Source organism: Eretmochelys imbricata, chromosome 13, assembly GCF_965152235.1.
Source record: "Eretmochelys imbricata isolate rEreImb1 chromosome 13, rEreImb1.hap1, whole genome shotgun sequence".
Lineage (NCBI taxonomy): Eukaryota > Metazoa > Chordata > Testudines > Cheloniidae > Eretmochelys > Eretmochelys imbricata.
In genome coordinates this window covers 3,548,546-3,571,029 of record NC_135584.1, presented here as the reverse complement: position 1 = coordinate 3,571,029, position 22,484 = coordinate 3,548,546, and the positions used below count along the sequence as shown (strand labels likewise).

At 51.7% G+C, this 22,484-nt stretch overlaps 1 protein-coding gene across 2 annotated transcripts; it reads left to right on the top strand.

Annotated features, from left to right (window-relative positions):
* The first annotated feature begins 1,333 nt into the window (after positions 1–1,333).
* LOC144273463 (sodium-dependent lysophosphatidylcholine symporter 1-like) lies at positions 1,334–19,245 on the top strand. Of its 2 annotated transcripts, XM_077832052.1 has the most exons (14): positions 1,334–1,520; positions 6,411–6,533; positions 6,935–7,059; positions 8,241–8,373; positions 9,073–9,151; positions 9,858–10,015; positions 10,135–10,225; positions 10,708–10,829; positions 11,983–12,066; positions 12,388–12,471; positions 15,616–15,728; positions 16,380–16,523; positions 16,919–17,095; positions 18,202–19,245. In XM_077832052.1, the coding sequence occupies exons 1-14, from the start codon at positions 1,458–1,460 to the stop codon at positions 18,230–18,232; spliced, it is 1,527 nt and encodes a 508-aa protein (XP_077688178.1). In that variant the 5' UTR covers positions 1,334–1,457; the 3' UTR covers positions 18,233–19,245. The 2 variants fall into 2 exon arrangements, with proteins under 2 accessions (XP_077688178.1, XP_077688179.1); XM_077832053.1 differs by lacking the exons at positions 1,334–1,520; positions 6,411–6,533 and adding an exon at positions 6,687–6,762.
* Positions 19,246–22,484: the final 3,239 nt, after the last annotated feature.

Sequence of the window (22,484 nt, the reverse complement as noted above, 5' to 3'; positions counted from 1 at the left end):
AGCCCGTCAAGCCTGAGCGGGTTGCAAATACAACCTCCTGTGTCTGGGCTTGAAACGTGGGGCTGTCTTGCATACGGCATGAGTGGGGATACAATGAAAGGCCTTAGCAGGACCTAAATGGAGTAATGGAAAAGCTTTCCTCTGCTGAAGGGAATAGTGTGGAATTAGGCAGGCAGTGATGGATATCGCTGTGCTGCAGGCTTAATAGCATCTGCGCAAACTCCATGTTGATCATGTGTACGGAAAAGGCAGCCTGCTGCACCCAGAAACCCCACGAGAGTCACGGGGGACAAGCACTGAGGGCCAGACCTCCAACGGCTGTTCTGCGCCTCTCCAGCTCGTGCAGGGGTGGGGGAAGGAAGGTTATGGGTTGCAGGCAGGTGCACAATGATACGTTTGAAAAATCTGGCCCCTCATGGATTTTTGTTTGGGATTCAGTCTTTCCCTCCCTGCTGCTAGGTACAATAAAGCAGATTGCGTGTAGAAGGATCCGTGTTTCCTTCGGTACGCTGGTGGGAGACGGAGTGGGCTGTACCTGCTTCGGCAGGGTACCCTATGAGTAATGCTGGTGATCCAGGACTTGAGTAAAATGGTGATGAAAAGATGCACTACTGAGTCAGTCACTGCACTGTTGTTCGTGGATCTCAAGATTTTGTAAATGACCCTAAGCTGGAGCAGACGGAAAGGGCAGCTGACCATCCCTCACCTCAACCCCCGCGGCGCCAGAATGCTTCAAAGGGGCTTGGGGGGTTTCCTGTCCCCCAGGGTGGGCTGAGCTCACCTCCTCACTCCAGCTGAAGCCCCTGGGGTCCCAGCACCACTCAGAATTGGCCCAGCCACAGGCCAAATGTGAGCCGCTGCAACCCCAGGAGCCAGATCACGACTCCACTCCTGCAACTTTGGTCTGGCCGGGGGGCAAACCTGAGCAGCGCCTCACCTGGCCTGGAGAGCCACGTCCAGCCACCCCCGCTGCGCAGGAGCGACCCCTGTGGGGTGAGTGCTGGGCAGGACCCAACCCCCTCCCCGGGCGCAGGACCACCCCAGGGCCCCCAGACTATTTACTGGGCCCTGACTTTACAAATGAGTCCTGAGCCCCCAGAGGTTGAGAACCGCTGAGCTCCAGCACCCCCAGCCGCCCGCGTCTCAGGGCAGCTCCAGGACTGGCTTGGGTCCGTGCGAACCCTCTTTCTCTCCCTAGGAAGCGGGCACAGGGCAGCTCGGGACCTAACCAAACGTGTCTCCCCCTGCGCCTCACTAGGCTCCGCCCCGAGGTTTGGTTGGTCAGCTACGGATCTGGCTCTGCCCGCGGCGGTGAGGCCGCTCAGCCCCTGGGTCGTGTTACACCCCTGGGGGCCGGTGCGCTTCTCGGGGCTGGTTTCCCCCGCCTGGGAGCTCGGCTCGCAGTAGGGTTGAGCCTTGCTCCCTGCGCCGGGAAGGGAGGCCGCGTGTTTGTGAACATGCTCCCAGAGAGCCCGGGGAGTGCGGGAGACCGGCCCGGAGCGAGTTCGAGACACAGCGAGGTAAGAACAGCGGGCTGCGGGTCGGCCCCTCTCTCAGACCGATGCAATCTAGCTGGGGCAGGCAGCCAGGGGGTATTTTTAGGGCTTCAGTAGTTTTTATGACTAAGGGAGGCGTTTATGTTCGGTTGCTGATGGCACTCAAATGACCCGAGTGCACGGAGATGTGGGGACCTTCCGATATCCCGAGACGTGGTGGTGGTGGGGGGTGTGAATATCTTTTATTGGCTCAACTTCTGTTGGTGAGAGACACGCTTTTGACCTGCCCCCAGCAGCCCTTCTGCAGGGCTGGGAAAGGTGCTCCCAGCAAACTGCAAGGTGGAGCAGAGGGTTTAGCATAAATAGTTAGCACCTGTTGTAAGGCAACACTCAAGGAAGAGTGACCTGTCAACACCTCTGCAGTCTGCTGGGGGCCCTGAAAAGAGGGGGAGGGATTTTAAAAATGGAGCTGCAATGGAAACTGTTATTTAAACAACTAGGCATTCCCCTGCAATGCATGCAAGCCAACCATGGTAGCCGGAAAGTGAAACTGTCTGTCAACAAAAGGGAATCCCACTTCACTAGATCTTTGCTGCAAGCTCTGAAAATTGGCCAGCCAGACACATCCATAAATTTCTTTGCACCTAGCTGAATGATGGACTCTCTCATCTGCCTGTCTCCCGTCCCCTAAAATGTTCCCCTGCACCTTGTCCCCGATCTATAAAACCCAGTGGACTCTGGACTTTATTCTGTCCCTGGATCAGCAGCGGTGATGCTATGTGAAATTCGCACTTATGTGTTATTATCGTGAAGTCTCAGTGGAAAAAGAAGAGCAAAACGGAGTGTTATCTGAACAGATCAGTGATTCACTGGCACTTTCAGGCTAGATTCTGAGCGTGGTTAAGCCAGTGGAAATTTGGTGTTTTTGCAGACGTACACCAGGGTACATGAGAGGAGAACGAAGCCATTAGTGTCCGTAACTAGATTCATGTCCACAAAGTACCAAAGCAGCTGATCCCAACAGCATGCAGTCAAGGCAGAAGCCCACCTAACAATAGTCCCACCTGGGTACACAGGGGACAAGGACTGAAAATATACTGGCTGGGAAGAGCAGGAATGGAAGTTGCATTAGTGTCTCAGACTCCTAGCAGAGTTGGGCATCTCGCCCACTAAAATGCTGATACAGAAAAGTCCCTCTAGCAGGAACGTGCACAGATGCTGCACAGGCCACGGATTCAAGCCCAAGGTGCACACATGGCTCTTTGCTCCCTGCTAGGCTGGAGCATGGCGGGCGGGCTGGGGTCACATACTCAGGCCTGGAAGGAAGAAAGAGGAGAGCCTCACGTCACAGACACCAATTCCTCTGCCTGCTTCAGATTGTGGAGTCCTCGGCCCAAGTGGCAGTTGCAGTGGCAGGGATCATGGTTGGGGTAAAGCTGAGGCTCTGGCAGGGCTGGCTTTACCATGAGGCGAACTGAGGCCGCTGCCTCAGGTTCCAGACCGGGGGCTGGGGGCACTAGGACCCAGAGCGTAGAAGATGGTGTCTGCCGCTGGTGCATCTGAATTCTCTCTGCTGGAGATGCACAGAGAGGGTGGAGCGCTGGGCTGGAGGGAGGAGGGCACAAGAGACAGAACAGGCAGGCAGGAGAAAAGGGGAGAGGGAATAACAGAAAGCAGCAGGAGCTGCAGGGAGAGAGAGGAGGAGGAGCCTCTTATGTACCTCTCTAGCACCCCCAAGAGCCTGGCCTGTTAACCCCAGCCTCTCCAGGAGCTTTCTGTTTCCTGCTGCTTCGCTGAACCCACTTGAGGAGAACAGGCTGTCAGCTGGAGTAGTAGGAGCCAGTTAGGCCCTTAAGACACTGATGTCTCCCCTCGCTCAGGCCCTGCTACCAGCCTGCTTATTTGTCCCTTTCAACTGAGTGTTGAGAGACACTCTAGCTGGCACAGAACAGCAGCCATGCGTGAACGAAGAAAACGCCCGTCTGGGGCAGCACTCAGAAAAAGAAAGCAAGCAACGGAAGCTTTTCTATCTAAGCAGGAAGGAGCTCTCCTGAGATACATAGACACAAATGTTCAGGGTGAGCCTTCCGGCCCCAGGGAGGACGTGAGTGGTGCGGAGATGCCTGATCTTCCAGTCAGTCAGAGGGCAGGTGACCTGGCAGCTACTGCAGCATCCGTATCTCCATCTCCAATGGATGTAGCCATGCACAGTCCTGAAGAAAAGTGTAGATCAGAGGAGAGTGTGGTGGAGGCGCAAGAAACAGCTGCTGCTGAGTTTAGTTCCTTAAGTCCAGATGATCCAGGACTGTGGACCCACTTGAGCAGTAGCCTGAGGGACTTCCTTGTACTGCATGGGCCACAGCAAGTGAAAAACTTCATGTTCCCCAAAGACCATGAAAACAGAAGCTTCCATCCAACACATTACTGGCGTGAAATCCTCAATGGTGACAAAATGGAGAGGCCATGGCTTATGTACTCAGAAACCCAGAATGCTGCATACTGTTTTTGTTGCAAACTCTTCCACTCTAATGTCCCAGCCACATTGGGTTCTACAGGAACAAAGGACTGGAAAAATCTGGCGAGAAGGCAGCAAGTCACCAGAGAGCATTCCACAGGTAGAAAGAGCTTGAGATGAGACTAAGGTTTAAAGGCCACCATAAGACGGTCAGCATCAAGAGAAGATTGCATCAGCGTCTGTTTACTGGCAAAATGTTCTGAAAAGGCTCACTGCATTGTGAGAATGCTTGCTACCCAAAACTTAGCCCTGCTTGGCACTTCAGATCAGCTGTACGTGCCAAACAATGGAAACTTCCTTAAAATTGTGGAGCTGATGGCTGAGTTTGATGCTGTTCTCCAGGATCATCTAAGAAGAGTCACCACCCAAGAAATGTACACACACCACTACCATGGAAAAACAATTCAAAATGAGATCATACAGTTACTGGCAATAAAAGTTAAACAGAAGATTGTGGCAGATCTGAAGTCAGTAAGATATTACTCTGTTATTCTGGACGGCACGCCTGACATCAGCCATATGGAACAAATAACTTTAATGGTGCATTTTGTAACAACAACAGAACCTAGTGAAAATGTCCCTGCAATGGTGACGGTCAGAGCATTTTCTAGAATTTATTGACATTGATGATACTACAGGAGCTGGTATGACAAATGTGCTTCTTAAAAAGCTGGAAGAGATGGGAATTGTGATAGCTGACATGAGAGGTCAGGGCTACGATAATGGTGCCAACATGAGAGGACAGAACAGAGGAGTGCAGACACAGATCCGAGAGTTAAAATCTCGAGTTTTTTTTGTCCCATCCAGTTCTTATTCATTGAACTTGGTGGTCAGTGATGCAGCATCAGCTTCCAGTGAAGCTGCTGAATTTTTTAATCTAATTCAAAGCATCTCTGGATTTTTCTCTGCATCAACTCATCGATGGCAAATTTTGAAGCAACATCTGGGAACATCCTCTCTGACACTGAAACCACTGAGTGCCACATGATGGGAAAGTCAAGTGGAGGCGATAAAGCCTACCAAACACCAAATTGGGAAGATAGATGATGCCATAGTTGCCATTATGGAGGACAGGGCTATGACAGGAACTGTTCATGGGAGAACAGTGGCAGAGGGAAATGGAATCACCAGAAACATACATAACTTCAAATTTCTGTGTGGCTTAGTGTTGTGGCCTGACATACTGTTGAAATAAATGTTGTAAGCAAGAGACTCCAAGGTGTTGACCTTGATATATCTGGAGCAATGGAACAACTGGACAAAGCAAAGTCATACCTACAGTCTTACCGGTCAGATGAGGGATTTCAAAACATTCTGAAGCGTGCACAGAAGTTGGCAGAGGAACTTCACACTGAAGCTATTTTCCCACCCATTCAAGAACACAAGAGTCACCGAAGGAGAAATTTTGATTACGAGGCACGGGATAATCCCATAAGAGACCCTAAACAACAATTCAAAGTTGAATTCTTTAACCAGGTGCTAGATTGTGCAATACAGTCAGTTGAAGAACATTTCATGCAGCTCAAGGAACACAGCAGTATATTTGGGTTGTTGTAGGATATTCCAAAACTCCTCACGATACCTGAAGAAGACCTACACCAGCAATGCAGGGCACTAGAGACAGTGTTGACACATGATGACATGCGCGATATTGATGCGATTGATTTAGGTGATGAACTGAAAGCCCTTTCAAGTTAAATTTCAGCAGGATCAATTCCAAAAGCTGTTCTGGAATATATGTGCACAAATAAGATGGCCACCCTCTTTCCAAATGCTTTTGTTGCTCTGTGCATACTTCTAACACTTCCTGTAACAGTTGCCAGTGGAGAACGCAGCTTCTCCAAGCTGAAGTTAATAAAAACACATCTACACTCCACAATGACCCAGGAGAGGCTGGGCGGCCTTGCAACCATCTCAACAGAGCATGAGCTAGCCCAGACTGTGGACCTTCAGGAAGCAGTTCAAATCTTTGCAAGCAAGAAGCCACGGAAAGCACCACTTTGATTATTCAAACAGATACAAATGCCAGTGTTTACTATGCAGACAAGAAATGTTACATTTGCTGTTCAGGCGTTTGAAAGTGAAGTGTTCCTTAAAATTTTTGAACAAGGCATTTGAAGTGGTTAGTTCTCCTTTATTGGGGTAGGCAGCAGAGCAGGACCATGAGAGGAGTAGAACAGGAGGAAGGCAGAAATGAGACCTTTCAAAGTTTTGGCCCAAGCGAGGGGGCATCATTTGAGCTCCTCATCTCAGGTGTCAAAATGTTGTGGGCCGGCTCTGGGCGGGGTTAGGAGGATATCCAGGGATGGGAAGAGCAAAGGCAGAGAGCAGGGTCGCTAACATCTTGGGCGCATGTGTCAGTTTGCAGTGAGCGGGGCTCATTTGTGTCTTGGTTCCAGACGCAGCCGGCACCACTGTTGTTCTGCAGGAAGCTCTGTTACGCCATAGGGGGTGCTCCATACCAGCTGACAGGAAATGCCCTCGGGTTCTTCCTCCAGATCTTCCTACTGGACGTTGTGCAAGTGAGCAGCCGCTTTCTCGCTGGATGGTGGGGCTCGGAAGCAGAGAGGCTCTGTACAGGAGTGTGGATGTGGGGGGCAGTCTAGGTGAAAGTGGGTCTTGCAGCTTATTCTTGAGAAGACCTTGATAGTGCCGGATGGTGTTCTTGGAAAGACCTTGATGGTGCCCCACAGTGTCAAGTGCTACAATTTCATCAGGAGCCTTAGATCCAAAGAGCTGCAGGAGGAGGAGGTGTGTGTGTGGGGGGAGGTTTCCATGTCATTCCAGTTCCCAGAATGATAGCCTGGAATTCTGCCCAGAGCTGGCTGCTCCAGGGCCGAGTCATTCTGACTCTTTCCGCCTTTGGCTGGGATCTTTGTTCACTTTCATGCTGTGGCCTGATCCAACTGTTTGTCTCTCCCAGTTGGAACCGTTCCATTCCTCTCTGATCCTTTTCCTTGGGCGAGCCTGGGATGCAGTTACAGACCCCGCTGTCGGCTTCCTGGTCAGCAAGAGCCCCAGAAGGAAGCTTGGCAAGCTGATCCCCTGGTGAGCATTGGGGGCTGAGGCTGAGCGGGCGTTGATTTGGCTTTGGAGGTCAGGCGCAGCCTCTTTGGGGACTGGGACCAAAAGCCTCTGGCTGTGCGCTTACAATGGGCAGTTTGATTCTTGTTAGTTCTCCCCCTTTTCAGTCACCTTGTAACAATTGCAGTTCCTGCAAGATTCACTAAATATTCAAAGTGACTGGAGGGTTGATACCCAGTGGCTCTCACCTGTGTTACATGGAGCCCTCCAGACAATCCGCTAAGCTGTGGGCAGGGGAGAAGCTCTCCCATGAAGTGAGCAGCACAATACACATGTAGCGGATCGCTGCTCTAATATTTAGACCCTGGACCCTGTCCCCATGGATCCCACTGCTGGATCAGGGCCTTGAATATTCGAGCAGGGGCTGAGATAAGTGGATCTGGGGCCAGCACAGTTCTGCTGCTGCCCATCTGTTTTTTTCCTTGCGTTGAGCAAAACTACCCTCCCCTGCTCACCCTGATCCTGGAGAGGGGTGCCAACTTTCTAATTGCACAAAACCGAACACCCCTGTCCTGTCCCCACTCGCTCCATCCCCTCTTCATCTCTTGCTTGCTCTCCCCCACCCTCACTCACTTTCACCGGGCTGGGACAGGGGGTTGTGGTGCGGGGAGGGCTCCAGCTGGGGGTGCAGGCTCCGGGCTGGGGCAGGGTGTTGGGGTGAGGACCCCAGATGGCCCCTAGGTGCATGGGCAGCCAGGGAGGCTTGATGCACTGCCCTAGTGTCTGGAGGTGCCACCCCTGCAACTCCCATTGGCTGAGAACCGCGACCAATAGGAACTGCGGAGCTGGCACTAGGGGCAGGGGCAGTGTGCGGAGCCTCCCTGGCCACCCATGCGCCATGGGGCCACAAGGTGGCTGCTTCTGGGAGCCTTGCAGAGCCAGGGCAGGCAGGGAGCCTGCCTTAGCCCCGCTGCACCACCAACTGGACTTTTAACAGCCCGGTCGGTGGTGCCAACCAGAGCAGCCAGGGTCCCTTTTCTACTGGGCGTTCTGGTTGAAAAGCAGACGCCTGGCGACCCTAATCCTGCAGGGGATGAGCTGTGGCATGGCGAGCAGGAAAGGAGGCCAGTGCATGAGGCAGTAATAAACCTGACTCTCACTTTGCTTCGGTGCTTGTGTCGAATCATCTCCGCTTGCCCCTGCAGGATTGTCTGCTCCACGCCGTTCGGGGTGGTCTTCTACTGCATGGTCTGGTCCACCCCCTCCGACGCCATGCCGGTCTCCCTCAAGTTCCTTTGGTACCTGGCCATGTACTGCTTCTTCCAGACGAGCATGAGTGTAAGGACTGCAACATCTGTGGCTAAGTGTTTTAGGAGCTGTCTTCACCTTGCTGCCGAGAACAGGCTAGGCAGGCTGTGGGTCCCATTCTAAGCTGGACCTTCCTGCTTCTAAATGCAAACGTCCCCTACCTGGAACTGAAACAAGGCCGGGTGTGTTTGTTTGCCATGTCACGGATGAGGGATGCCATTCTGAAGCTCGCCGTGTGTGCGCGAGGTCATTCCAGCGGGGGTGGGGTGACACGTTCACGTTCTGTGGGGCGTGACCTCGCACGCACCATGCATGCCAGGTCACACGAGCAGGGGCTGGGTCACCCAGGAACGCCAGGGGCCTGCCGCTGCCTGCAAGCACCAGAATCTCTGGTATGCTGGGGGTGCCGGAGTGGCCCCTCTAGAAGAGGAACGCAACCTGTAGGGGAGCTCGAAGCTGCTCTGGCTCCAGACTTTCCCAGCAGGGGGCGCTGTAGGGCACGGTATCTGGTTGGTTATATAGTGACGTGGTGAAACAGGGCAGTAGTTTTCGTTTTCACGGCTGCTGTCTGTAGTGGCAGCTCCTCCAAGGGGCTCACCTCACCAGAGGTGTTCCCGGGAGGGGAGGGCGGTGTCTGCCCCCAGAGGGTGGGAGGTGAGAGACAGGGGATCCCAGTATCAGAGGAGAAGCGGCTGAGTTGTTTGGTATCTGAGCTGTTTTTCTCCCCAGTGCTATCATGTGCCGTATTCCTCCCTGACCATGTTCCTGGGAGGGAATCCGCGAGACCGGGACTCGGCCACCGCCTACAGTAAGTGTCTCTGCCCGGATGCAGGGTTTCCTTCACAGTCCCAGGCCTGTGTGAGTTCTCTCCAGTGCCTCACTCCATGCCAGCGGGGGTGTTGTCTCTGAATCTGGGTTTGTAATAGGGTCACACCGGACGTGAATTTGACCTGATACATTATAAAATATCAAAAAAACTCCCATACTTGGGATCTACATATTATTGCAGCTAAACAATAACTGGGCTGCAGCGTTAACCAGGGACACTCTAACGGCTTGGATCTCAATCTCAGGGCACGTGGCATCCCTAGAAATTCTTCTTTTGTTAAATCAGCCCATCCACAGTGCAGGCAATATCACACGGCACGGGGTATGGTTATACTGAACTCACACAGGCCTTGGGCTGGTTGCTGTAAAAACTCTCTGTGTAGAAGCATTTATTAGACAAACAACTCCCATGGGGAACCAGGACTAGACTCTGGCCCCTCAGTTCCAAAAATTTAGGCCTCTACCACTGGAGTGAAGGGGGGGAATTTTAGAGCAGGCAGAAATAGTAGATCTCTTATCCGCTTTGTGAGCAGCCACCAGAGGGGAGTCTCACCCTTTCAGGCACACAAAGCCAATACATTACTTTGCAAGGCACATGCTGGCCTCCCTTTCCCTAGGGGATCTGCTCTGAGGCTCAGGCCACAAGACTGTCTGACCCCTCTCCCATTTGTCCTGGCTCTTGGCAGGAATGGGGGTGGAGGTGTTCAGCACGCTGGTCGGCTCTGGTATCCAGGGGCAGATAGTCGGCGGGTACCACGCCAGCATGATGAAAAGCTGCAGCATGCCCAATGGGACTCTGTACAACAGCACCTCCCCGGGGCTCACTGACACCTTGGAGAACACGGTAAGCACCTGGCGGTCTGCTCCCTGCCCCTCTGCAGAGCTCTGGGTGGGAGAGCACTATCTGCGCTCCCTGCAACTAGTGCCTAGGTTGTGACAGCTGCATCGGCTCTTGTCTTCCAGCGCAGGGCGTACGTGATCGCCTCCGTGGTCCTGGGCTCGCTCTACTGCATGGCCTGCCTGATTCTCTTCCTTGGAGTGAAGGAGCAGCCCGGTTAGGTCACTTCTCTGGCTCCTCTTGCGATGGTTTGGAGGGTGCCCTGTGGCCGTGGCTCTGGGGGATGGGTGCAAGTCCTGCGGGGGAGGGAGCTGGGAATCTGCTGGCTGGGCGGGCTGTCAGGGGACATGGTGCATGCTTCAGTCTCAAGACTTTCGCCAGCCTGTGACGTGGGAGTTGGTGGCCTGTTGCTTTCCAGCCTCCTGCACCATCCAGTTCACGTCAGCTCTGAGGAGGCCACTCCCCTCGGCTGGGAGGGCAGAAGGAAAAATGGGGCCTCGGTAGGGCAAGGCCGGTCAGAGTCCTGGTCAGGCTGGGAGGCCGGGCCAAGCATGGCGAAGGCCTCATCAGTCGCTAGGCGTGAGGCGGCCTGGGATAGTGTTCGCGGCTCTCGGCTTCAACGCGTACAGTAATCACCACCGTCCCTGGGGGGTAGGGCTGGGGGTGACTCTGCTGCACTTCCCTTCTCATCCCTGCAGGGCCCCTCAGTCCCTTGGGAAAGACCCAGCTGCCCTTCTTTCACAGCCTGCGAATAATCCTGGGACACCAGCCCTATGTCCAACTGCTCTGTGGCTTCCTCTTCATGTCCCTGGCCTTCCAGGTACCATCACACCCACGGCTGGCATGGAGAGAGGGGTGACTGCAGTGTGGGCAGTGGCTGGGCTTTCAGAAAGTCCTGGGGCAAAAGTATCTGAACAATGAGGAGAAGCAGGTCCCCGAGGTGTAGCGGGATGGTGGGGAGCGGCGGCTTGAAACACACAAGCTGGGTGGGAGAAGAGGCAAGGAGGGACCTGCACAGACTCCAGGGGCTTTCTCCACCAGGCTGTGCCCAGCCCATGTTTAGGAGCCCACCAGACCGAGCCCCTGGCTCTACCTTTCCCATCCGTACCCACCAATACAATCCCCCTTCATGCCATGCTAATAAAAGTGAGATTGTGGCAGCTGGGTGCAGCAGCCCCTGCTGTGGGACTGTTGTGATAAGACCACCGAGGGGGTGAGTAGGCCAGGAGAGATCCTGTGCAGAGCCTTTAACTCTAGGGTGCAGGTTCAAATCCATCTCAGGTCTGCAGTGATTGGAAGTTGTTCCTGCTATACAGTGTTAGGTGGCCTCTTGATCATCATGAGTCCCGTGTTCTCAGTCAGATTCCCCAGGGATGAGTGTCGGTTTCCCAGAAACCACCTCACCTACCTCTAACCGGCAGCCTCGGCAGAGAGACCAAGGAGTGAATGGGCAAAGAGAATGAATGCCCCCTTATTGTGAGGGGGGGTCTACCCAGGGCACATTGGCAGGCGGTATGGGGGCGTTTGCCCCATTGATGCCCATGATGTACCTGCTCCATGAGCAAAGAGAGAATTTGTGTTTCCAGGGCGGCTGATCAGACTCTTTTCACCAGCACTGAACTCACAGGCGCTTTTATGGCTTTAAAATTGAAATAAAATGAAACAGCCCCCGAGAGGCAGGTGGGAGATGGAGGCCCGGTGAGACAAAGTGCAGGCATGGGAAGCCAGCTAGTGACTCACTGGCTGAGTGCCGCATTAGACAGGTGGGTTCAGTGGTCCCTGGAAAAATGGATGGGGAGTCAGAAGCGTGTGTGTGAGAGATTGGGGGGCGGATGGAATAGGCATCTCCAGCCAGATGGTGAGGAGCAGCAAAGACCCATCTGACCTCCCAGCTTGCTGCACTGCAGGCTCCTTCGGGGCTGGACAGCGGGCCCAGGAGCTAAGCGCTGAGCGTCTGTATGTTCCCTTCCCAGATCGCTCAGGGGATCTTTGCCTTTTTCTGCACACACGCTGCTGGGCTGGCTGGGAGGTTCCAGCACTTGGTGCTCATCATGCTGGTACGTCTACACAGTGGAACCGGTCTCCCCTCACAGCCCCCCTCTCCAAGGCCAGTGGTGCCCCCAGAGTGTACTCACAGGAGGGGTCAACCCCCCCACCTATCCAGGGCCCCTCCCTGCTCTTTCACCTAGCATGACAGAGGTTGACACAGTGTGGGCAGCGCAGGGAGAGGGGATAATGGTGCCCAAGGCTGGTCTGATGGATTTCAGTATCTTTGCTGCCCGTGTCCCCCATGCCATAACATGGATGTCTCCGGGGGAATGCTCCGAGGGTCCTGGAAGGCCTTGCTGAGTCTCTCCCTGTGGCTCTGTCTCCCCCAGGTCGTGGCTTCCCTCTCCATTCCCTTCTGGCAGTGGTTTCTGGTGCATTTTGGGAAAAAACCAGCTGTGTTCGTGGGCCTACCAGTGAGTTTCCGTTCTCCTCTGGCTTTAAATAGATATTTAAACTGAAATTCCTACAGCACTTCTGCCCTGCACCCTGCACCGCCTCCTTCTGGAAGAGGCTGGGACTGGGAACCCCCGCCCCCGGTCAGCCCTCCTACCCTGCTCCCTACAACTCCTGCTGCTGGGAGAGGCTGGGACTCGAGTAACCGAAAGCCCCGCCCCACCTGTGCTATACCTGCACCAGTCCTTGCGGTGACTCCTGCGGCTGGTGGCCCCCACCGGAGTAGTGACGAGCACATCCATAGGCAGTTTCCTGCCCCATTCCCTAGAGAGTGTCCCTGAACAGAGCTGGCATTGGCGCCTCTGTGAGCCCCTCCTCTTTAGCAGCCCCCCCCTCCCCCCCGCTGTGGAACACGTGCCCGTGGGGAAGGCGGTGCAGACACGAACGGAAACTGACCCAGCACCCTTACATGACACTTCCCAGCAAACACACCGGTGCAGCCACCTCCAGACCACAGAGGGCTCGCTGACATCTGGTGTTAGGGGGCTTATTCCTTCAGCCACTTACTTCCCTGGTCCTCCTCACATGAACAGAGAGCAACAATACCCGAAGTCCAAAGGTGCAAACAATTCAGTGTTTATTGGGGTGAACTTCCAGCAAGCATGATTCCCGTTTCCTTCCTTAGTGTCCCCCTTCCCACCTCTCATACCACAGAGCCTTACCTGTGGCCCTTTTCCCATTCCTGCCCTTAGCAAAACATGATTCCAATTTCCCCACCTCCATTCTCTGTTCCCATTTCCTCCCTTACCCACTCACTTCCTGATTGACTACAGACTATAATAAAACTTGAGTTCTGCTTAGCTATACCGTAACCAATCATTTTACTGAAATTTAACTAACCAATCCTAACATATTGTAACATGATTATTTAACCAATTATATCTCACCATCTTAATTAGTTTACACCCAGCAGTTAATTATACAGCAGACAGAAACAATCACAGAACCAGACAGAGATTATACAGACAAACAGTGGGGAAATGGGGACTACAGTGATAGAACAACACAGAAATGAGGATTTCACATCCCAGCTATTGATAAGTGAGTGTTTGCCAGACAGGATGCTATCAGACTAAGTTTCCTTTTACATCTTCTAGGCACATTCCCTTTCTGTGGAGGCGATAGGCATCATCAGGACAGGATTGTATTCCTAACAGCCCAATAGCACCTTCATTCAGTGTGACTAGTTTGGGATGTGAGGAGGTGACCGGTCGCTTCCCAGCTGATGGCTGCCTCTGCTGCTTAGCCAAAGGTCTTAGCCTAAGCACAGGGCCTCAGACGGTTGCAGTGAGAGAAGGGCCTTACACCGGCAGACAGTCATTTTGATTCTTTTTTTTATAGCACTAGAACTAGCCAAGTGATAAGAATACACCTACATTCTTAGAGTACAGGCCTTTACCGACAGGCCTGAATATCTATACCCTAACAGCTGGCATCACCACCGCCCCCAAGGGCTGGCTGAAGATGTGTCACTGGGCTGAAACGCCCCCTGTGCTAATCAGACAGGCGCAGGGAGGGCAGAGAACGTGCAGGAGGTAGATGCGCAGCGTGCTCTGCTGCGATCTCTGCCACGCACGCTCAGCAGTGCCAACTGCTCAGTGCCACCTGGCTGCTTTGTGTCACACCGATCAGCCACGGCCTGGGCAGTGACCAGGATAGAGACTGCAGCATCTGCAGCCAATTCCCTTCCCCTCTCCCATACTGCCCTGGAGTCTCACATGACTGTTTGTTGGGTGTCCTTAATACCCAGGGAGAATAAGAAGTGTTGATTAATGCTTTGCATGCCCCTAGAGCAGTGGTGGGCAACCTGCGGCCTGCGGGCCAATCTGCTGGTGGGCCGCGAGACAGTTTGTTTACACCGACCATCTGCAGGTACGGCCGCCCACAGCTCCCATAGGCCGGGAATGGTGAACCGCGGCCACAGGGAGCTGCGGGCGGCCATGCTTGCAGGCGTTCAGTGTAAACAAACTGTCTCATAGCCCGCCAGCGGATTACCCCCTTGGGCCACGTGCAGCCCACTGGCCGCTGGTTGCCCACCACTGCCCTAGAGCCTTCCACCCCTCAGGTTAATTAACTTGGCCTCCTGATAGCCCATGCAATGGGGACAGATAAGGCACAGGGAGGTTAAGGAATGGATGCGGGGCTGTCCAGGGAGTTTTTGCAGTGATGTCAGGGTTTACTGATGACATCCCAAGGGTCTGTGTTCACACCTGCGGTCAGCGTCAGTGGGAGCTGGGGTGCTCAGCACCATGGACAGTCCCTTAGGGCTGTATCCACTGTGCTGAGCCCTGCTCAAAACCTGGCTCCCGTTGTGGGTGCTCACCACTAGGGGCCACGTTTACAAAGGGATTCAGGTACCTGAAGATGCAGATAGGCACCTAATGAGATTTTATAAAAGCACCTAGGCAGGTTATGTGCCTAACTCCCATTGACAGTCATGGCTGTCAGGTGCCTAACTCCCACTGACAGCCATGGGAGTCAGGCGCCAACCTGCTTAGGTGCTTTTGTAAAATTCCACTGGGGTGCCTATCTTCATCTTTAGGCACCTAAATCCTTTTGTAAATCTGGATCTAGGTGACTCACCCAAGGTCACATAGTAAGAATGGCAGAGCTAGAACCCAGGAATCCAGACTCCCAGTTCAACCACTGCACCACACTCCTTTCTACACTGGAATCGTATTTGAGTTCTGCTCCTGTGGGGGTTCCTATGGCACTCAGGTTTTCTAGTCATTAATGCAGCATTATGTTATCATCTGTCGAGCTCCGTCCATGCTCTCAGGGCTGCACAGAACACAGGAAGGAGAGATGCAGTCTCTGCCTCAAGGAGCTTCCACTGAGAATTAAGACCATAGAGGGGGCACTGAAATATCAGAAATAGTCTAATGTCCAAGCAATGATGCAGAGTTGCTACTGAACTTGCATGTCTCTATGATGCAGGCAGCTCTGATGGGAGAAGTGAGGTTTAGTCCATGGTAGGTATTTGTGAGCAGAGGAGGGGTTTGCGCGGAGAGAGCGGGGAGCATGGTCTTGGGGTCCTGGGGAGTGAGGGCCACACGCATGCAGAAGAAAAGGAGCATAAGCCCCTCTCTCTCTCTCTGCTGTAGTTAATTATCCCTGCCCTCATCGTTATCACCCTAGTGAGCCACAACTTCCTGGTCTTCGTCTTCATGGTGGTATTAGCGGGATGCAGCCTGGCTGTCCTCTACTTGTTACCCTGGTGAGTGGAGCGGTTCTCCAAGCCACGGCTGGGGCTGCTCATTCCTGGACTGTTAAAGGGCTAGGTCACTAGGAGGAACAAACTGAATGGGGGGAAGGAGAGTTTGTTGGGAAGCATGGTTGATAAAGGCCTAGATGTGGGTGCATTCATCTGTGTGGCCAAATAAGAGAGCAAAGGGGGATGGGCACCTTTGTCGTGACTGTGAGTGGCATTAGACAGGGAGGTTTGTGTGTCACTGAGTGATTGTACAGCACTGGCATTGCATCAGTCTGCGAACAATGTAAACTCCGAGTTAGCTGCAAGCATGTGGCTCTGCTTTCATTATGCAAAACACTTAACTTCTGTCTTGTACTGCCCCCTGCAAAATAGCATCGAAGGCCCAATGTCCAGACTCATGCTAATATGTGCATACATTTGCACACCTAATTTGCACATGCAAGTGGAGCAGTTGGTCAGCTTAGGCACATAAGTGCACATGCAGTCTTGAAAACCTGGGTCCTACTGTGTTTTTTCCCCAAACCACAGTCCAAAGCTTTGACCAGTGCTGGAGGGCTGCAGTGTCAGAAGTCCAGCAATGACTAACAGGAGAGAACCAGGGCAGGCAGTAGCGTTGGGTTTGACTAGCACCTTTACCGGGCTGTTTATCCCCAGGTCCATGCTACCGGACGCAGTGGATGATTTCAGGCTGAAGAATCCGAACTGTCTAAACCTGGAAGCTTTTTTCTACTCGTTCTATGTTTTCTTCAACAAGTTTGCAGGAGGACTCTCCTTGGGGATATCAACAATGAGCCTACAGTAGGCCTCAAACTCTACTTTCTATTTATCACTGGGTTCATGGCTACCCTGTGGGAGAGGCTGGAACAGGAACAGCTGGGAGCTCCCAATGGTCAGTGTTCTATACCATTCCCCACAGCCCCTCCTGCTGGAGGTGGCTGGAACCAGACTAGCTGGGAGTGCCCCATGGCCAGCTCTCCTGTGCCATTCCCTACAGCACTTCCTGCTCAGCAAACCTGTGAGTGAAGTCGCTGTTTGCTCCTTTCCAATTCTCTGCCATGACTTGCTGGGACTGTGGTGTGTGCAAACTTTTCCATTGCCAGCACTCTGCCCAGGGGCTCCGGTTTCTAGGGGAAACAAAGGCCAGTGTTTCCATGGCAGAAAGCTGGTGCTTTTTTCATTGTGCTTCTCTTCAGTTTTGCAGGTTACAGAGCCAGTGACTGCACACACAACCCCTCTGTCATCCTCACGCTGCGGATACTCATGGCCCCTGTCCCAATAACCCTGCTGCTCATTGCCATGGCCATATTCTGTTTCTACCCCATCGACGAGGAGAGGAGAAAACAGATGAGGGTGGAGATGGAGGCAGCTGGGTAAGTGCAGTGCCCTCTGAGGAGCGTTTACGTCTTCTTTGGTTCAAGCCTCCACACTAGAACTGCCTAATACACCTAGCACAGGTCTCCATCATGACTTGGAGGGATTCCCCAGCATGGGTATATTATAGCCACCTTGCAGTGGAATTCAACTCAGATCTCAATCCACACTCAATGGCAACCAGCCAGCAAATACTTCTACACCTTTTCCTAGTTAGGAGAGGCTGGGACTGGAAGAGCTGGGAAGTCCCCTATAGTCTCCACTCCCTGTAGAGATTCCTGCCTTGGAGCCGGGATTACTGTCTTTATTAAGGCCAGGTCGACACTACCGATTACTTCAGTATAATTTACGTTGCTCATGGGGTGTGAATAAGCCACCCCCCGAACAGTTAGTTACACTGACCTAAGTGCTGGTGTGGACAGGACTATATCAGTGGGAGAGCTTCTCCTACTGACAGAACTACCGCCTCACCTGGAGGCAGATTTATTATGACAATGGGAGAGCTCTCTCCTGTCAGCACAGAGCATCTTCACCAGACAAACTACAGTGGTGCAGCTGTGCCGATGTAGTGCTTCTAGTGTCGACTAGCCCTTAGACTTTTATTCAGCACACTGGGGTTTTTAAAGTTCTTTATACAATGCAATTCCACCAGTTCCAGGGGTCTGCTGCAGGGCGTCAGCTTGGGGCCTCCTAATGCTTCAGAAGAAGGCTGAATTGGGAAGCTTCAGGAGGTATAACATGGCTGGCCAGCAGTGATGGCTCCATCAGATGTCTTCTCTCCACCCTGTACATTGAGATGGGGATGACTAGAACAACAGCCCCCCATTTGCTAGCAGGCAGTGCTACCTCAGGAACAATTGGAGATATGGGTCCTGAAATGTGTCTCTGAGCCAGAGTGATTGTCCCCCCGCTCCCTTTTGTCCCCATGCCTAGATATTTGGGGAGAAAAGGAGAATTTGCCAGGAAATAAACCCCCATTTGTAGCCAGGGCACTCCATGTTGATGCAGTGGGACTGGGTCTGGGACCAAGCATTGCATCCTCCCTCTCTCTTTTTAATGTGGATTTTAAGTTGGATTTCATATTAATTTCTATTCTTTTTAACAGTCATTGGGTAAAGAATGAAAACCCAGGATAAACTAAACCTTGCGCCAATCTCGGGAAATTCACTTGGAAAGAATCCAGTATTGCTACATGTCCATGAGGATACATCAGTGTAATTTAAAGGCTCAGCTGCTTGTTGTTGCCGATTTTCCCCATCTCAAAGGACACAGCTCTGCGAGACCAGCCCTGCAGTGCTTCTGCAGGGAGGCCAGCAGAGTTGATGGGACCCACAGCACTGCATTCTGCATGGCTTAGCTTTTGCTTTTCTGGCTGCTCTGGGACTCTCAAAACAGGACCAAAGGGTGGGGGAGATAGTTTCTCTTTGGAAGATCACGATCATTAGTACTGAGAGCTAAGTTTTGGGGAAAATACAATATTTTTAGGAAGGGTATTGTATGCATAATATATTTCTAGGTCATCAGACTGGCAAGATGAAGTCTCCTAGACTGTACTAACCCACCCATCTCATTAGGAACAAAGGAATTGTCACACCAGAACAGACAGGTGGTCCAGCTCATCCAGGATCCTACCTCTGATAGCGGAATGGTCAATGCTGGCTGCTTCAGAGGAAGGTGTGAAACACCTTCTTAATGATCCTGACTGAGTAATACTGTACCTGTGAGGAGATGGGGGAGGATTGGTCCTTTTGACCCCATGTGGTGATCAGTTCCTGCCTTGCAACTCGAAGATTTACTTCTGTCAGGTTCCTAGGTAAAAGAAGGCAGGACTAGTGGCAAGAGCTTGGAATCCCAGAACTGAAGCCAGGGATCAGAGCCAGTACCAGAATCAAGCCGAGGGTCTAGCCAGAGTCAGAAATCAGTCCAGGGTCAATACCAGGTATAAGGGTCTGTGTTGGGTTTCCAGGGGTTGATTAGGAGTCAGAATCCGAGTCAGAGCAAGGTCAGTGCCAGGAGTTCAGAAGTATGGTAGCTAGCTAGGAATCCACGTTGTTGCCTGGACACTTCCTGGTATACCCCATGGGCATCTCTATGGTCAAAGAGCCAACCAGGGATCGCAAAAAGAAAAGGAGTACTTGTGGCACCTTAGAGACTAACATTTATTTGAGCATAAAGCTTATGCTCAAATAAATTTGTTAGTCCCTAAGGTGCCACAAGTACTCCTTTTCTTTTTGCGAATACAGACTAACACGGCTGCTACTCTGGAATCAATCAGGGATCGCTAGACCACTGTCAGTTAGGTCATCTGAGGTGGAATTTCCTCTGCAGGTTGTAGGTCACAGAGAGTGGCCCAGGAGACAGTGTAGGGATGGTGGTTACCTTGTAGCCCAGCAGGCCTGGGATTACAACCTCCCCCATGCAGAGCAGCTGACTCACTGTTCTCCAACCAGAATGCCAAGCCAAAGAGAACTGCTGAATTCAGCCACTTGGAACTCTGGGTTGGATACAGCGTAGTGATATGAGATGGGCTGGGGAGTCACTGAGCTAGTTGCTCTGACACGCTGTAACAGCAGCATTGTGCCTCATGGGTACCAGGTCTGAAGTATTACTGCCAGTTATTGACAGGGCTGAAGGAACATGGTAGATGTAGGCTGTGGGGCTTGGAAGGGGTAAGGAAAAGTGGTTCACTGCCTGTTGTCAATGGCTAAACACCTGCCTTCATTATCTACCACAGAGATAATGGTACATTATCTGCCTTCATTATCTACTACAATATTTTGATCACCTGCTGGCATGATGCTGTTCCTGGAGAGTGGCCAGTAGGATGATCCTAGTTCACCTTGTTTCCCAGAGGGCTGGTCCCCTGTATTTTTAAAGACAGGATCTATTATTCTATGGAAAGATGCCAAAGTTCAAGTGTAGAAATTTAAAAGAGAAGCACATGCCCAAAAGGAGAAGTATGCACGCCACACAACCTCTAGTATCACTATTTAAAAAAACAACCATGGTTCCCTGCCTTGGGTTCATTAGCAGGCAGTTCAGCTAGTTAGCAATCAGATGAAAGGGATCGCAGGAATAGACTAAGCTACCTGCGATCTTGCTTTCTTAGCGGTTTATTACAAGGTCTGCCCTGTGCCTGCCATCCACAGGAGTGTCAAATTCACTCAATGGAAAGGGCTGAATTGCACTTTTAATGATAGTTTCTAGAACAGTTCTAAACTCAGCATCTTGTACAACCTTCAGCACACCACAGATCTCCCACTGCACAAAGATCAAGGTTTGGGTCTGGCCCTTCTGTCGTGACTAAACTTTCAGTAAGTAAAATTTAATTGCATTTGGCACCACGCATTAGCTTGTTATTTTTCAGGCCAGTGCTATTTCTGCCTTTTCTTTAAACCAGTGGCTCTCAACCCACAGGCGGCCCAATCAGCACACAGCTGCGGCCCATGTGACATCCTCAGGGCCATACAGGTAGTATTTTTATATATATATATAGTGTGTGTGGATGCAGCCCCATAACACACAGAGAGCTGCATATGAGGCCCCCAATGGTGAATAGGTTAAGAACCACTGCTTTAAACATTTGAGCTTGCAGCTACCCAATCTGCATACATAATGGCAGTTTTTGTGCAAATTAGCCCCCAGTTTTGCACCTACTTCATTTGAAAATCTGGTCCTTAAAGTGGCATCATGAGGCTTAAGAGTTAACCACACTTTCCGATGAATAGGGAAGATCCCACCTCAGAGCTATAACAGGATGTCTGCAGATAGCCTGGCAGGAAAGCAACATTATATCAGTTACACACAGATCACATTTACTTTGTCAGGAGGGCCAGAAATGTAACTCAGGAAGGCCTGGTCTGGGTGTTTTGAACCTAGTGGGCTATGGGCCGTTGCTTCCCATTCAACATTGTTGTCTATGTATTTTGATGGCCTTTGTGTGCCAAGAAATGAAACATGATTCGTTCTCAAGCTACAAGTCATATGGTTGGCAAGAACTGTGTTAAGATGCATTTGCAATTGCTATATCACACCATCCGGGCTGGGAAGGATGTGTAGTGTGCTGCACCAACCTTCCAGGTGGATTTGTATTTGTAAATTTGTGTTTTCTGATGTCAGTATTTTTCAACTGTTTTTTTAATTATAAACTCAAAGGCAGATTTTTAAAAGTATTAAATCAGTGCAAACATTAATGTTTTCTCCCCTTGGCGTTTCTTGCTTTGCAAGCAGGAGAAGGCCTTGGTTCACAGCTCTCCCTACGGATCAGCCAGCGTGGTGGGGCACGGTGGGGAATCACTCAAGGAGAATCAGCTTGTTTCGCAGGTTGTAAAGTTTCACCATGAACTGAGATATAGAAGCTGATACCTCATTCTGTTTCCTGGTGAGTGCAGACTGCACCGTGGTGTCACCAAGGCTGACCACTGAGATCTTCCAGCTCATCTCTCAGTCTCAAGCTGCCCTTGCTATGCCCCCTTCCCCGTTAAGAAAGTTACGTTAAAAAGATCCTGGTAATCCTGTGGGCATTGCAGGTGTACAGTCCACTGTTCAGTAAGGAGTAAGATGAGAACACCAAGCTCAAGGGGGATCTGAATCTGGGTCATCAGAGGTGACCAACTAACCCACCATGCCTTCCACAACAGTTAACGGGGAACAATGAACCTAATTTGGCTCTTTATTTTCCTTCTGAGCTTTATAGCTTGAACCAGTATTTTCTAACATAGCTTTGTGGTGGAATGTACACGCCTTCACATGCAGTCTGACAGGGAAGGGATTAAGGCAGGGCTGGAGGGTGACTGGGCATACTTGAAAATGGCTACAGCTATAAAGAGACTTGTCTCTCAGCTGGAAGGAGCTTTAGTTAGGGGTAAGATGTTCCTCTGGAGAGCACAGCAGACATGCTGACAAAGTGTTTGGCCAGAAGAGCAGCTGGATCCAAGAAAATACAGGAGGCCCTTTGTTAGAGCTTCGACTGTATATGGGGAAGGTTAACTGGGCAAAGCCATTTTCCTGGGGCTCACTGTTTGAACTGGAAGAAGCCAGTTCTGATACTTCTAGGAGCCACTAAACACCTTTGCTATGTCCCAGCAGGGTAGATGGGACATGGAGAGCTCCTGAGAAAAGTGACTGAGCAGTCTGCTGTGAAGCCAGAGTGGTGCTGAGAGCTCCAAGAGGCGCCTGAAGCAGCATGGGGTAATCACTGGCTGGAGTTATTGATAAGCTTTCAGCTTCACTTCTGCCAGTACACTGTGGTGGAAACTGGGTGTGAGCATATGCCATTTTACTTTTCTAAGGATAATATTTCTGTGGTACATTGGTGGCACCAGTCTTCACCAGGGAACTTATTAACACACTACTGATGATGCTATTACATGAGATATAATCTCGCCT